General features: G+C 39.7%; 2 protein-coding genes across 2 annotated transcripts; both read left to right on the top strand.

Annotated features, from left to right (window-relative positions):
* Positions 1-3,669: 3,669 nt before the first annotated feature.
* On the top strand, positions 3,670-7,187 carry LOC146375295 (carbonyl reductase [NADPH] 1-like). Its single transcript, XM_084949381.1, has 6 exons — positions 3,670-3,782; positions 5,241-5,410; positions 5,528-5,635; positions 5,915-6,123; positions 6,707-6,760; positions 7,014-7,187. The coding sequence occupies exons 1-6, from the start codon at positions 3,670-3,672 to the stop codon at positions 7,185-7,187; spliced, it is 828 nt and encodes a 275-aa protein (XP_084805507.1).
* Positions 7,188-9,583: 2,396 nt separating this feature from the next.
* Positions 9,584-15,848, top strand: LOC146375294 (carbonyl reductase [NADPH] 1-like). The gene is made up of 7 exons (XM_084949380.1): positions 9,584-9,634; positions 11,996-12,110; positions 12,716-12,885; positions 14,394-14,501; positions 14,860-15,068; positions 15,175-15,228; positions 15,328-15,848. Exons 2-7 carry the CDS (start codon positions 11,998-12,000, stop codon positions 15,499-15,501), a joined length of 828 nt encoding a protein of 275 aa, XP_084805506.1. The 5' UTR covers positions 9,584-9,634; positions 11,996-11,997; the 3' UTR covers positions 15,502-15,848.
* The last annotated feature ends 626 nt before the right edge of the window (positions 15,849-16,474 follow it).

Below are 16,474 nucleotides of genomic sequence, written 5' to 3'. Positions count from 1 at the left end.
AACGTGTAAAGCGCTTTGGGGTCCTTATGGACTAGTAAAGCGCTATACAAATACAGGCCACCTACCATTTACCTCTAATTTCCACCTTCTAAATTAAGATAACACTGACGTTATTGACCTTGAAATTTAACCAGATACTTACTTGGCTTTGAGTCAAAGGAGCTTGCAAAGAAAAGCGTCTGGACTTCTTTAAGTTACTTGAAGACGTTTCACCTCTCATCCGAAAAGCTTCTTCAGTTCTAAGGTCAAATGGTGGAGAGTCCCAGATATAAACCTAGTGGGAGTATCCCCCCACAGAGGGACAAAAGGACCCCCTGATGATCCTCTAATCGCCTGAGCCAAGGTGTGAAACTGGGTGTGGGTCCCAATCAGCCAGAGTTTCGGGTGTGTGTTTATTAGAGGATCATCAGGGGGTCCTTTTGTCCCTCTGTGGGGGGATACTCCCACTAGGTTTATATCTGGGACTCTCCACCATTTGACCTTAGCTTCTCGGATGAGAGGTGAAACGTCTTCAAGTAACTTAAAGAAGTCCAGACGCTTTTCTTTGCAAGCTCCTTTGACTACGATGACCTGGATGACTGAGAACCTTCACAGACATACTTGGCTTTGAGTAACACTTTAAGGAATTCTGGACTAATTTTTGCACATTAAACAAATATGTAGTGCCTTTAGTCATTCACAGTTCCCACAACAGATCAGTAGAGTTGGCTGGTTCCTCTCCAGATGGTTTGAAGCTTAGCAATTGCTCCTCGTTGTCTAACCAGTCAGGACAGCAGCAGTTTTCAGGGGTACTAACAAAAATTTTAAATGTATATTTTTTCATATTGTTCCAGTATTTATGTATGTATGTATTGCTTTATGTGTACTTCACCTACCTATTAATATTCAACAACTTGCTAGTTTATTATGGCTTTGCACACTGTTCAAAACTCCACCCAGCTTCTTTATCATTGTTTGTAGTATATAATAAGTAATTCATTGTCCTCTGCAGCGCTCCCAGTCCCGCTACAGCTTCGTTCCACATTACAATAGCAGCATAAGTAAGTAAGAAACATCCTTTTACTTTTGTTCCACATTTGTTAGTTGACTGGCTCTTTTGTAAATAAATCACATGACATGTCCTCCTTTATAGCTGGAATGTACTGAAACAGGCAGTTAAACCCTCAAAACTATGGAGCCCCGGAGGGGACATGGGAGAAAAAAAAATTAAGACGGACTTTTGCGAGATCTCGCAAAACTAACTCGGGATCTCGCAAAAGTTTTGCGAGATTTCGCAAAACAAACTCGGGATCTCGCAAAAGTTTTGCGAGCTCTCGCAAAACAAACTCGGGATCTCGCAAAACAAACTTGGGATCTCGCAAAACTTTTGCGAGCTCTCGCAAAACAAACTCGGGATCTCGCAAAACTTTTGCGAGCTCTCGCAAAACAAACTCGGGATCTCGCAAAACTTTTGCAAGATCTCGCAAAAGTGTTAGCCGCATTCTTCCCATTAGCTTCGAGCTAACGGGAGGTCTCGACCTCATGTTAGCTTCGAGCTAATGGGAGGTCGAGACCTACTACAGCCGGGAGGAACACCGCTTTCCCGGCACATCGTGCCTCGACCTCCCGGTCGGCTTCGAGCCGGCGTCCGAAGAATGCGGCTAAAACTTTTGCGAGATCTCGCAAAAGTTTTGCGAGATCCCGAGTTTGTTTTGCGAGAGCTCGCAAAAGTTTTGCGAGATCCCGAGTTTGTTTTGCGAGAGCTCGCAAAAGTTTTGCGAGATCCCGAGTTAGTTTTGCGAGATCTCGCAAAAGTCCGTCTTAATTTTTTTTTTCTCCCATGTCCCCTGCGGGGCTCCGTACAAAACAAACATTGTTGACATTAAATGTAAGATTTATGATGAATTCACAATTTTTCAATATTACTTATTATATATATTTTGAGTTCTTACTGTTTCAATGTATCATCATGACTCTGCAAATCTCACCGGTTTACAGGCCTCCCAAACTGATAAGAGAACTGCCTTAAAGTTAAACAACTATTTCATATACACGCTTCACACAGGTTATTTCTCTGCAATTAATCATTGTACCCATTACACACTGTTCAGATCAAAGGTGACCTGACATTTAACAGCAGTAATGGTATGATGTGAATATGAAACTATACACGCAAACACTGTGTGTATTTCTTATGGCACGATGGTGACAGAGTTCAGAGAAAGACTTAAGACTGTCAGATAAACTTTCTGTGTTCCCACCATATTTGATCAGGTTCTGAGGCACCTTTATCCAGCAGGTACATACTGGTCTTTGAAGGCAATGCAGGAATCTCAGAACAATGAAATAGCAAAACGACATAGGAATCAAAGACCTACAGAGGTCAGAGGGTGCCTGTTTTAAATTGTAGGGCCTTTCTGTGTGGTATTTGCATGTTCTCCCTTCAGGTATACTAGCTTCTTTCCACAGTGCAAAGGCATGCATGGCACATTAATTATTCTAAACCGGCCATTTACAAAGGCAGAAAACAAACTAACAATATCAAATTAGCATCTATTTATTCCTTGGTTTAATTAACCCAGAGGTAACTGAGATTTAAAGAAGGTTCGTAAGAGGCGTTGAGGGGTGGATGTGGCTTCCTACTACTGCTTTGACTATAAAGACTACTTAGCTGTAAGATGGCTAAGTAGTAGTTATAGCTTAGCAATAACAAATGCTGCTTTTAACAGTTGAAGTGGTTATGCATGCTTAAATAACAAATCCCAGGAGTTTCAGAATGCTCCAGCCATTTTCACTTTTAATAAATCACATGTTTTATTATGTTTTCTCGTCTTAGGTAAAACAGGACATGATATAGTGTGATAACAGATGTCCAAAAACAAGAGTATAAAAACCTCAAAAACGCACTCCCTTCTCTCTTTTATCCGAAATGTTCATCACGGCAGATTCATCCATTTCTTCATGTCAGATTGCCTGTTGATATATTCTAAATTGATCAGTAGTTCAAAAGATAGTAGTTCTATCTGTTTCTTTGTGCTCAGATGTGTTCTAGCCTCCCCAATATCTCTTTGTATCTTCTCAAGTCTTTGTTTCTGTGTTATATGTTGTTGACTGAAGGTGAAAAATAAAATTTTCTAATTAACCTGCCAGTTCCCAAGTACAGAGTTTGCTTGATTTCCAGCTTTGCACATGTAAGAAAAATGCATATAATCATGATATGAGGTTCAAAGTGGTTGACTGATAGCGATAGTGCAAAGTGGAGTGAACTGTGACCTAAAGCTGGCTCTTTTTTGGCTAATGTAATAATGTGATTACCCTGTGTGTTTAATAGTCACTTGTTTTCTTACGTCCAACCGGTCGTGGTAGATGGCCGTCCCTCTCGGTGTCTTCCTGTTAAAAGGGAGTTTTTCTTTCCCACTATTACAAAGCGATCGCTCATAGGACGCCATCTGATTGTTGGATTTCGGTTTCTCTTTACTCCGTATTATTGTAGGGTCTCTACGTCACAATATAAAGCACCTTGAGGCAACTGCTGTGATTAGGCGCTATATAAATAAAACTGAAATGAATTGTATTTGATTTTTGTAAGGAAAATGTAGCTCAGACTGGATGCTCACGTAAAGTAGTCAAAGTCAATATATAATTATCTTTTGTTCTGCATTGTAGCTCTCTCTCTCTCTGTGTGCAGACATGTCGACCAAGGTTGCCGTGGTCACCGGCAGTAACAAAGGCATCGGTCTGGCCATCGTCCGAGCGCTTTGCAAGCAGTTCAATGGAGACGTTTACGTCACCTCCAGAGATGTGTAGGTATCTTTACCTGGTACCACCTGGACCGAGCCTGGGTCATGTGGGACAAATATAACTGTAGTCACATCCTTAACTGCAATCTATGTGGATTTAATAGCACTTGTGGACATTATTACAATATCCTTAAAGACTTTGTTTTAAGTTTTAAAGTTTTGGGGAAATGTAATATTCATGTAAATATTCATGAATATTCACCAACTGCCAGAGTTAATGTCAACGTCAATGTCAATGTCAATTTTATTTCTATAGCACATTTAAAACAACATAGTTGACCAAAGTGCTTTACAGCTTAGTTAATGAACAGAAAATACAATACACTGTGACAACATAAACAAAAAACTTAATGGTACACAAACTGAATTCTAATTAAAGGCCAAGGTGAAAAGTTGAGTTTTAAGATGGAATTTAAAAGACTGTTTCAACTCTGAAGTATGAATATCAAGTGGCGAGTTATTCCAGAGTCCAGGGGCTGCAACAGCAAAGGCCCGATCCTCTCTATGGTTTAATCGAGACTTCGGTTGTACTAAGAGCATATGGCTCGATGATCTCAGTGCTCCTTTGAGGTTATATATGTTGAGGTGTTTGCTTAAACAGCTGAGTCCCATACCATTTAAAACTTTGAAAGTAAAAAGTAAAAGAATCTGAAAATCAAATGGACAGGGAGCCAGTGCAAATTTGCTAAAGCTGGAGTGATGTGATCATTCCTCCTGACACCTGTTAAAAGACATGCTGCAGCATTTTGGACTAACTGCAATTGATGGCGAGATGAATGTTCAAGACCCAAATAAAGAGAACTGCAGTAGTCGAGTCTAGTGGAGATGTAGGCATGAATACATTTTTCAAGGTCTTCTGAAGGAAGATAAGTTTCACTTTGGCAATTTCACTGAACTGATAAAAATTGGTCTACACACCTGTGGACGCTTGCTTCTCTAATTTAAAAGCGCTATCTAAAAACACTCCAAGATTTCTTACAGTCTGGGAATGATGACAGGAAAGAGAACCGAGGGTATCTGTTAACTTATCCAAAGGGGTATGACTTCCAAAATCAATAACTTCAGTCTTATTTTCATTTAGGGTAAAAAAGTTCTGTGTTAACTAGTCTTTAACATCATGTATACAGTTAGTTAAACAGTGGGACAGACACATCCAATCCAATGGATGGCATCAGCATAACTGTGAAAGGGAATGTGTGGCATTTCTGATCTGGCATTTCTGATCGGCGTGCATAAAAAAAAGTAAAATTTTATGGAAAACTTTCACTTAGAATAAATATTAAAGTGTGCTTTCCATTTTAATATTAGCACTTATTAAAATGTGCTAGCTGTTTTTAAAGTTCTTTAGAAATAAAGTTGGCTTGGCTTTATGGAAATGTAAGATCAAAAGGAAGAGAGAGTTAAAAAACCCACTGAGCACTGAGAGTAACAGTAAATGAAACTTTTTTGGTCCTTTTGCAGAGGTCGGGGTGAGGAAGCAGTGAAGACTCTGAACTCAGAGGGACTCAAACCCAAGTTCCACCAGCTGGACGTCAATGACTTGAACAGCATTAAAAATGCTGCTGCCTACTTTAAAGGGAAGTATGATGGAGTGGACATTCTCATCAATAATGCTGGAATAGCATTCAAAGGTAGAATCATAAATATATACTGATGGATGTCGAACTGGATCCACATATACAATAATCTGAAACTGCAGCTATAAATTGAAATTGATGATTCAACACGTTATCTCTTTTTCCTTTTAGCGTCAGACACATCTCCATTTGGTGTCCAGGCAGAGGTGACCCTGAGGACAAACTTCTTTGCCACCAGAGACGTGTTGACACACTACTTGCCACTCGTCAAAGCTGGAGGTACAGATGCAGAGCTCATTTCAGTCTACTGCTGCTCAAGTTTTTTTTGGGTTTTATTTTAATAAAAATATTCAGACTCCTTCAGATTCAGACTAACTGTAAAGCATGGTGGAAGTAGCATCATGCTAGGTGTTGCTTTGGAGCAACAGTGAGAGGTAATTACTACTGATGGTTTCCATAAAACCTAGAGGAAGGAATGGGAAGTCCTACACCACAAACACTGAATAGAAGTGAAGCATGGTACTGAGTGCTTTAGGCATCTGATTGTATGTGTTGCAGGGCGTGTGGTGAACGTCTCCAGCATGCTTAGCGCCAGTGGTTTGAAACAGTGCAGCCCAGAACTCCAGCAACGTTTCCGCAGCGAGGACATCACAGAGGACGAGTTGGTGGCACTGATGCAACGATTTGTTGATGAGGCCAAGAAAGGAGAACACAAGCAAGGCGGCTGGCCTGATATGTCGTATGCAGTATCCAAAATTGGAGTGACGGTACGACTGAACACTTTGTGTTTAGATTTTTACCTGACGAGGTTGCAAAATATGCTCAAAAAAAATGAGCACAGTGGAACAGTGGTCAGCACTGTTGCCTCACAGCAAGAAGGTCCTGAGTTCAATTCCACCATCAGGCCGGGGTCTTTCTGTGTGGAGTTTGCTTGTGTGGGTTCTCCCCAGGTTCCTCCCACAGTGGGGATAGGTTAATTGATTCATCTAAATTGCCCGCGGGAGTGAATGTGAGTGTGAATGGTTGTCTGTCACTGTGTGTTAGCCTTGTGACAGACAACCTGGCAACCTGTCCATGGTGTACCCTGCCTCTCGCCCTATGACAGCTGGGGTAGGCTCCAGCACCCCCCGCGACCCTGAAAAGGATAAACGGAAGCGAATGGATGGATGGAGGTTGAAAAATGGAGGAATATTCAGATAGGGCAGGCTAAAGTCAACCTGCAAATTCATTATTCCAAACTTGATCCCTGAACATTTGCGAAACTTCAAAGACAAACTTCAATTAAAATGCTTTTGCTTTAGTTTTAAATTCTTGGAGACTATCATTCATTATGTTTGTTTGTGTTTTAAGGTACTATCCATAATTCATGCTCGTCGTCTGTCTAAGGAGAGACCAAAAGATGGGGTAACGGAAATTTTTGATCTTAAAATCAAATTATAAACAACTGTCTTGATTCTTCTATGCTGTGCAGCATACCAGTTTGTTTTATTGATATAGTGCCAAATCACAACACCAATTGTCTCAAGGCACTTTATATTGTAACGTAATAACAGTGTGAAAATAAATTAAACAGGACTTAATATGATATTATGTATTCTTAAAGATTTTGTTCTGTCTTTGTAGCCTCCCTTCTTATACTTGTTATTCTTTTTTACAGATCTTGATTAATGCATGCTGTCCAGGGTGGGTACGCACTGAGATCGCTGCGCCAGGTGCCCCAAAGTCGCCAGATGAGGGCGCCATAACACCGGTCTACCTGGCCCTGCTTGCCCCCGGAGCCACTGAGCCTCATGGAAAGTATGTCTCTGATAAGGAAGTTCAGCCATGGTGATAGAAAGTTGAATATATAATGACATAAAAAAAAAAAAGTACAAAAACAATGTAGTTATTTTATAAGTTTATACTTTTTCTTGCCAGAATGAAATTTGTAATATTTAAGGCCATAATGTGATACATTAGATCTACAAACGCCCGTATCACACAGTTAAAACCAAAACGTTTTCCAGTTTAAATGGGTTTTTTTTTTTAGGTTGAATCCATCAATTTAAAAATGATGTTCTGATAACTGACAGTGTTCAACTGATGAAAACAAAACTTAGCTATATTTTTTTCTTACGTGTTTTAACAAGTGAAAAGTAAACTTGCTGTTTCTGAATGAAGATATTTTAAAAAAGAAAATAAAATTCTTGTTATTAAAACTTTACTGTGATTTTTTTAAATAATAAATTGACTTAAGGTTGAAAATGTTTTTGTAAGAACATAATAGGTTTATGGCTACAATGTAATTTTATTTATATAATATAAAATTACAACATTGTGAATAATTGTCAAAAAGCAGTGAGCTTGAGGTCTGAATCAGTTTTTAAAGCAACTTGTCTGGGGTGTAGAATAGGTCACACGTTGTACCCATACTGCTGGTGTTTTGCTTATCGGGGCAATGTAGAGCAGAACCACAAAGGAAGCTAAAACATAAACATCCTGTCCTGACAAAATGCTGTTTGCTGGACAAAAGCACATACTCTGTTCTAAGCCTCATACTTTTATATGTCCGTAGTGCTAGAGATGCAGTCTTTGACCCTCTTGCTGAATGTGTAGCTGCAGCAGAGGATAGTGTCAAATGTGCAGAAACGCTTGCTGGTTTGCAAACTGCACAATGTGATCGGATCAATAGAACAAACTCTGACTGCTTGTTTAGACGCGCAGAGAACTTTTTGATTTGCGTGACTTGACGGTTGACTCGAGTACAGCTGCAGAAATCAGGATCAAGATTAACTCAGCTCTGCCAAGTTCACATGAGAGTAACTGGGTGTGTCTGTTTCTTTAGTTTGTATAATTCAATAGTTGATGTTTAATCAGCAGGTTCTTGCTCACATATTTAACTAAAAGAATATATATTACAGAATGGCAGCTCCAGAGGCCACAGAGATAAAGCAAACACTGTTTTGCCTTCATCTTTATAAATGCATCAGATTAACAGAAAGATACGTTAGTTTAAACTTCCACACCCCTCCACATAACCTGTACAACTTGCTTTTGTGCTGCGTGGGACTCACTTGAAAGAATGTTTAAAAGTGAAATGATTAGAGAAATAGGTGAGGCAGCAGCAACAGGCCTAAGCATTGTGCAGCACATCAGCGATGTATGTTTTTAAGGACAATGCAGTCATTAATACGGACTAGCTTAAAGCAGTGGAATGAAAATTTGATGATGTGCTGTGCCCTGACTCTTTGCACGTTCAACTCGTGTGACTTTTGATATGTGCAGCTGACGATGGGAACTAGACACCACTTTCATTTTCATTTCCTGCTAAGGTGCAGACGCATGCACGCAGGTGAGGTGGAGCAAATAATTCTTTGAAGTTATTTTCACTTAATAGAGCTTCCACTGTGTGACCTGATACCCTATAAACTTTATTTTAGATTCACACAAACACGCACGCACGCATGCACACACACACACACCCTTCAACAGCATGTCTGAACAGTTGGTGACTTATCAGATTGTAGCACCACAAAACAAAATTCTGCATGACAGAGAAACAGCAGGTTTCACTGCATGTATAACATCCTGCAATGACAAACTTTAGATTTATTCCCATGTTTTTCTATCAGTGGTTCCCTTAAAACTCTGCCCCTGGTTGGTACTGGTTGAAGATCACAAAACACAAACTGCTGAATCTTAAGCGAACATCCTTTTGTTAATATCTACATGAAACAGCTTTCAATTTGATTCCCATTCAGTAAAGCAGGAACCATTCAAAACATTTAATAAACTCGCTAAATTACTGTTAATAAAAAATAGTCAGAACCCACCTCCCCCCCAGCTGCCTCAAAGCCACATTGCTACCCCATCTAAAGCGTCTTGTTTAAAGGACAAACAATGTCAATTAGTTGAGTTTACACTGCTAACACGTGTCAGTGAAAGCAGAAATAACTGAATAACTGGAATCAGTAAAAGAACTGGTTTTGTTTACTTAACTATCCATGCAAAACATTTCAGAGATGGAGGAGGAAATAGATTTTTTCAAATTTAATTCCAAATCAAAGGACTTCATAAGACCTTCACCTTTAGAGGAATTACTCAAACTCTGATGTCTTGAATTATTTTTTTGTTAAAACTGATTAAACTTGATCTTGCATTACAAATGTACCTGGCTCTGTTACCTGGGTCTTCCGTGTAGGCGCGGTATTACTGCGCAGTGCTCCCTCCTCCTTTGTCCCTCTGCGAGCGCTTCACTCCTGTGGTAATCTTCAGTCAGGACGACAGCTTCAGCCGCAGGTAAGAAACGTCTGCAGCCTGATTAATATAACTGCGTTTTTTTCCGTGTGGGCGAAGAACCAGTCCCCATTTAAAAGTTTGTCGTTTTGATAATTAGGCAACAAACTTTTCCTGTTTTAATATCACACCACGTTAGTTCATCACATTACAAAAATCCGGTTAAAATCCGTTATTATAGCACGACAGAGTGGCTCTAATGTCAGACCGTCGGGTGGTGTTAGAATGAAAAAGGTGAGGTGGCCTGAGCAATAAATTAAAATACACGAGAGGTCTTTTAGGTTTTAATGTTGTACCAAGTGTATTTACACAGTGACAAAATGCAGAAGAAAACCTTTATTTTTTGTAAGGACTAAACGTCAAAACCCCAGAATGGGTTAGATCAGTCATGGATGCATGACTGTGTGTGTCTGCGTGTGTGATAGGTCATCTGGTGTTATGCATTTCAGTCTGGGATGCTCTGTCTCTCCGGATTTGAGAAAGTACTAATAACAGGATGAATAATGTAAATGTTTTTAGTAACATAAAAAGAAAAAAGGAAACTATGTCCCAAAACAGGAAAAAGTCAGAACAACATGGAAAAACCCTAAAAAGAAATGCAAATGTTTTATCTACATTTGCAAGCTTAGACATAGGCTGGACTTTATTATCAAATTATCTATTATCTCCTAAACATTAGATCCTAGCAAATCTATCTATATATATATACATATAGATATACATATATATACATATATACATACATATATATACATATATACATATATATATACATATATACATATATATATATATACATATATATACATATATACATATATATATACATATATACATATATACATATATATACATATATACATATATATATATATATATATATATATATATATATATATATATATATATATATATATATATATATATATATATATATGTATATATATGTATGTATGTATGTGTATATATATATATATATATGTATATGTGTGTGTGTGTGTGTGTGTGTGTGTGTGTTGGAGCTGACACTCTAGCTGTGGTTGGAGCCACACTGCCACCATCAGTGGAGGTAAAGACCAGTAAACTCGTTCACTAATGGTCTATTGTTTAAGGAAGTTGCCAGCCGCTGGGATGGATTCTTTGCCCGAGTTTTGATGTGTGTGATCCCCTAACGCTATTTGCACATTAATTATTGTTTCAACACTCGCCTGGGAGCGGGACTGTGAACCAGTGATACAGATAGTGGGAGAGAAGTGTTACTACCAGGAGGAGACTGTCAGGCAGACAGAGAGAAAGCACAGCAAAAATTTCTGACACAACTTCACCTACTTCCAAGGTGCATGGAGAGGATGAAAGAATTCACAATACAGGAACTCTAGCAACAACTTTAATAATTGACCAACATGTTTTGGCTTGTGGCTTTCAGCAGGGTCATGACCCTGATGAAGTTGGTCAATTATTAAAGTTGTTCATCTTCCCTTAAGTGTTGCTGGAGTTCCTGCATTGAGGAAGACAGAGAGAGACAGAAACAGGAAGGTGTGTCTATGAGGACAGGTACATTAAACAAAGTATGAAGAATATGGATCTTACATGAAATATGACAAATCTCTGGCTGGTTCATTTTCCTCTGAATATCACATACTTCAAAGGTTTTATCGAAGCTGTATTGATTTGTATTATTCATTTCCCATCCAGAACAGTTCAGTGTACACACATGTACATGTCCTCTGTGTTATGTTTTAGTATTGAAGAAATAAAGAACTTGACACACCAAACACTTGTGTCCAGGCGTCTGTGTGACTGTGAGTGTCAGAAGTGGCCCAGATGTGTTTGGAGCTTTCAGACTACAAATTTGTCCATAGTTTGGCCTTCTACTAATGTTTGTATGAGTTAGCCAGCTTTATATAACTAGATCCTGCAGGTCATCTCTGAAAGCTAAAGTCAAACACTTTAAGTACTGACAGCCTGAGTGTGGCTGCTTAAAAACCTGTTAGAATGATATTTATGCAGGATTATTGGAATTTATTTAGCTAGAAGTTTGTGTCACACCTGTAGGTCGTAACAGTCATTACAGTGACTCTTTAAATGATTGCTTTAGTTTGAAACTGTTACTGTTGGGCTGGTTCTACAGCTGTAAACCACACTTATATGTATTATTAAACTGGAATAAAAATGTGTTTCTATAAGCAGCTTAGCAAATCCTTTAAGAGTACTTTTATTGCATTAGCTCTACCTAGTGTTAGCGGAGGTGACTCAGCAGTGGACGTCCCTGGCCTTTCATAGAGTTTATTTGTCAGCTATTGATGAGTTTAATACTTTGTGTGTTTAAGCTGTTACTTCACATGTCGCTCTCTTTGTGAACAGACATGTCAACCAGGCTTGCTGTGGTAACGGGTAGTAACAAGGGCATCGGCCTGGCCATCGTCCGAGCTCTCTGCAAGCAGTTTGAAGGAGACGTTTACCTCACTGCTAGAGATGTGTAAGCACCACAGCTGGTAACACCTGAACCAGACTCATGTTTGCACCTGATTTTACTGCAAAATCATCTGTTTTACTTTATTGCTGTAAGGATATTTTTGGTTTATTTCCATGTATTTGATGTTTGCCTCTAACCTTTTCAAACACTTAAAAATCCTAAAAAAGGCAATGAAAAAACCTCTACCCCTTGAAAACATAAAGTTACATCATTATTAATTTAAATCTGCAGAAAACAACTAATTAAAAACAAATATTTATCTCTAAATTATAAAACAATTGTAGGTATTAAGATGAAAAGATTAAAAGTGCTGAATCACAGTGACTCCTTCTGTTTAACAGTTTTGAATTCAGTGCAGATTGGCGACATCTGCTGGTCACATGTTGGTATTTGTTTTTGATGTATATGAGTTTAGATTTTTTTTTACGCTAGTTTGTAAAGTAATTGCATCTAGGAGCAGATTTGATTACATATTGCAGTTATTTTAAGACAGCAAGAAGAGCAAAGAGCACACACAGATGCTGTTGTCCACACTAGGAAGCTGAGTGAGAAACAATAAACCAGCATGGTTTTCCGAGGCAGACAGTAACGCTTTGTGTGTGTTGCAGCGGGCGTGGTGAGGACGCAGTGAAGGCTCTGTCCTCTGAGGGGCTGAAGGCCATGTTTCACCAGCTAGACATCAATGACTTGAACAGCATTAAAACTGCTGCTGCTTACTTTAAAGGGAAGTACGGCGGAGTGGACATTCTCATCAATAATGCTGGGATAGCATTCAAAGGTAGAATTAGATATATACATTGATTTTAACTGTATTGTGCACTACAGCCTCATACACAGGAAGTTCAATTACAACGTCTAGTACTACTGACACCACCACTATTTCTTTTTATCCCATGTGAAACATAAAGCTGCAACTTGCTGCGACCGATCTAGAATAAGAAAGTAGGTTGTGTGATGATTTTTTTTCTTCCCAGGTTCTATAACAGAAGGTTGTTTATGTGAGGAGGTTGTTGGCCTCTTGCACAACCATTTGTCTAGCTCCTTGCCTTTGACTAACCTGGTATGCTATGTAGAGCTGAGGCCCTGGGGTCTTCAAGCATGCAACCCTGCCCACTATCGAAAGCCAGGATGTTAATACTGCTGTGGCTTCTGTTTAGACACACTGGAAAAATACTGCTAAGATTGATGCTCCAGCAGCATCAATCTTTATCTAGAATTTAAAACATTTTACACTTGAGCAGTCAAGATTAACCAAAGTTGTCCTTTTGTCCGTTTTGGAAAGGATCCTAATCAAAGGGCACAGGAGGCAGGACGGTCACTCGGCGGCTGTAAAGTCAAATGGACACACACAGATTTTGTACTAGAGACCTGAAAAGTCAAAACTATTTATTATTCAATTGATTCTTTGTCAATATTTGAAAAATATTAAAGTATCCATAAACAAGAACCATTTGTCCTCCTGTGCTACGTTTCCTTTCCCCCACTTTTAGGCCTTTTCGTTGCATAAATGATCAGAAAGCCATTTGGCTGTGCTTGTAGCTCATCACACTCACCGTATATGGAGCAAAGAGTGACGTTTTAAGTTAGCAGCTAAAGTTAGCAAGCTTAGTTAGCAGGCTGTGACTGTAGCCTGTATGGGTCCGATCTTAAGGGCACCAACACCACAAACATATTCAAGGGGCCCACTTCAGGGAGTCCAGTTAGCTGAGGTGAAGCCAAGCTGAAGCTAGCAGATCTGTCACTTAAAGTAGCTATGCCACATATTCCCCCAGCTGGGCTGAAGGGAAAATAGGTTGAGCATTTTAACGTGGGAGTCTGTGGGGACTGACTTGCTTTTAGAAGAAACCACCAGCAGCCATCAGAGGAGATGCAGGTTTTTACACCTCCGCATTAGCTTCAGTTTTTAGCCCTCGGGGCTGCACTTTCATTGTCACATGTACTTCCATCATGCATGTCTTTAAAAGTTCAGGGTTGCTGTGTATGTGTGAATACAGCTATACAATAATATAAGAAATGCTGTGGTGCATATGTAAGTGAATTAATGTGTTGTAGTCTTCCTGAAAACCATCAGATATTCGCCCCTAACATCCACCGTGATGAAGAAGAGTCAGATAACGTAAACATTCTGAAAATTATCCTGTAGCTCTGAACAAAAAGAGGATTTTTAATCAAATACAATTTATTTGATTAAAAATCCTCTTTTTAATTAAATAAAAAGATCTATAAATGATTAAGGCTGTTATGAATAAGGAGGTGACAACATGTGAACTTTGTTTTTTTTTTCAGTGGCAGACACAACTCCATTTGATGTCCAGGCCGAGGTGACCCTCAACACAAACTTCTTTGCCACCAGAGACATGTTGACTCACTTCCTGCCGATCGTTAAAGCTGGAGGTACGAACACGAGGCTGGATCCAATCTGCCGGTCGTGCCCGTCGCTGCTGCTTGAATAAACAGCTTTGGTCAGCGTTTGATTAGAGGAGCAAGTTTGGCTTTGATTTAGACTATTAATGACTGTGGATGTTCTAAAATGTTCTCTGTTGGCACATCTTGAACATTTTATCTATAATTGGAAAACGATATCTTTTGTTTTGCCCTCAGGATGTGTGATCACAATTTGACGACAACAATTAAACATACAGACACACTACAGCCAACTCGCATGTAATCTTTCCTGGAAGATGATGAGTTTGCTTGATGTGCTGTGAGAGATGCACATGAAGAGGTTTGTTACCCTGTGTGTGTGTTTCAGGTCGTGTGGTGAATGTTTCCAGCTTTGTCAGTGCACTTACGTTGAACAAGTGCAGCCCGGAGCTCCAGCAGCGTTTCCGCAGTGAGGACCTCACAGAGGACGAGCTGGTGGGACTGATGCAGCAATTTGTCAGCGAAGCCAAGAAAGGCAAACACAAAGAAGGCGGCTGGCCCGATTCAACATATGGAACATCTAAAGTCGGGGTGACGGTACGGCTGATGTGAAAATGAAGTTCATATCAACATGTAAAGAACCTGCTCTAAATCTTAATTGGCGTACTTCTTTGATTATGATTATGAATGTGTGTGTTTTCAGGCCCTGTCCATGATTCTTGCTCGTCAAGTTTCCAAGCAGAGACCAAATGATGGGGTAACTAATATTTAAAATCTTTAATGTTGCCAACAACATTATCTCCTAGTTTCTGCTTTGTTTCCTTTTTATTTTCTGTGTTTTTTATTCTTTTAACAGATCTTGCTGAACGCCTGCTGTCCAGGATGGGTGCGCACCGACATGGCTGGTGATAAAGCCCCCAAGTCACCAGAAGAGGGTGCTGTCACTCCAGTGTACCTGGCCCTGCTGCCACCCGGAGCCACAGAGCCTCACGGAAAATTTGTTTCTGACAAGCAAGTTCAGCCGTGGTGATGAGTGTGTGATTGTCAGCGTTTCCACCCAAACGACATGTCGAAGATCCATATTTAGAATAGATGAACCTGAATAACCCAGACACATTAATACAGCAACCTGAAGATGCCCTTTTTTCAAAACAATGCATTTTTAACAGTTTGAGTCTGTCAGTGTGCATGTGTGTATCTGCTGGATTATAACATATACAGTAATTAAACTTGTGTATGTGTAAGTGCTGGCTAATGTTTTTGATACAACACTTTGCCTGTGGCAGTGTGAATGTTTGATCATTTTTTACATGGAGGAAAGTAAATGTGCTTTGTGTATGAAATATGAATCTCCTGAAGAACTAATAAACAGTTTTCTGCAGCACAGGGCTTGTGCATTAACTGGTTATGAGCAGAATAGAAACATTAAATTTATTACAATGATATAGGCAGCACGGTGGTGCGGTGGTTAGCACTGTTGCTGCACAGCAAGAAGGTCCTGAGTTCAATTCCACGATCAGGCCGGGGTCTTTCTGTGTGGAGTTTGCATGTTCTCCCCGTGTTTGCGTGGGTTCCCTCCGGGTACTCTGGCTTCCTCCCACCGTCCAAAGACATGCAGCTTGTGGGGATAGGTTAATTGGATAATCTAAATTGCCACTAGGTGTGAATGTGCGAGTGAATGTGAGTGCGAATGGTTGTCTGTCCCTGTGTGTTGGCCCTGCGACAGACTGGCGACCTGTCCAGGGTGTACCCTGCCTCTCGCCCTATGACAGCTGGGATAGGCTCCAGTGCCCCCCGCAACCCCGAAAAGGATAAGTGGAAGCGGATGGATGGATATAGAAGAAATGCACATAAAACCGAAGACTTGTCTTCAGTTAAAAATAATGACATTTGTTGTTAGCTGAGGATGAAAATGATTTTGTTATTCGGGTACATTTGTGCCATTATAAAGCATAAAAACTTAAGAAAACTTGATGGTGGAGAGAAAAGGAAGCCATTTTTTC

Source organism: Perissodus microlepis, chromosome 13 (assembly GCF_051167445.1).
Source record: "Perissodus microlepis isolate ML-2025 ecotype Zambia chromosome 13, ASM5116744v1, whole genome shotgun sequence".
NCBI lineage: Eukaryota > Metazoa > Chordata > Actinopteri > Cichliformes > Cichlidae > Perissodus > Perissodus microlepis.
The sequence above is the reverse complement of the archived record's forward strand: the minus strand, read 5'-3'. Positions and strand labels throughout refer to the sequence as shown.

Bases quoted from the DNA above. Each gene is read 5' to 3' on its own strand.
- LOC146375295 (XM_084949381.1), top strand. From the start codon at position 3,670: ATGTCGACCAAGGTTGCCGTGGTCACCGGCAGTAACAAAGGCATCGGT. The intron at 5,411-5,527 runs GTAGAATCATAA...TTTTCCTTTTAG, and splicing joins TGCTGGAATAGCATTCAAAG to CGTCAGACACATCTCCATTT. The intron at 6,761-7,013 runs GTAACGGAAATT...TCTTTTTTACAG, and splicing joins AGGAGAGACCAAAAGATGGG to ATCTTGATTAATGCATGCTG.
- LOC146375294 (XM_084949380.1), top strand. From the start codon at position 11,998: ATGTCAACCAGGCTTGCTGTGGTAACGGGTAGTAACAAGGGCATCGGC. The intron at 12,111-12,715 runs GTAAGCACCACA...TGTGTGTTGCAG, and splicing joins TACCTCACTGCTAGAGATGT to CGGGCGTGGTGAGGACGCAG. The intron at 15,229-15,327 runs GTAACTAATATT...TTCTTTTAACAG, and splicing joins AGCAGAGACCAAATGATGGG to ATCTTGCTGAACGCCTGCTG.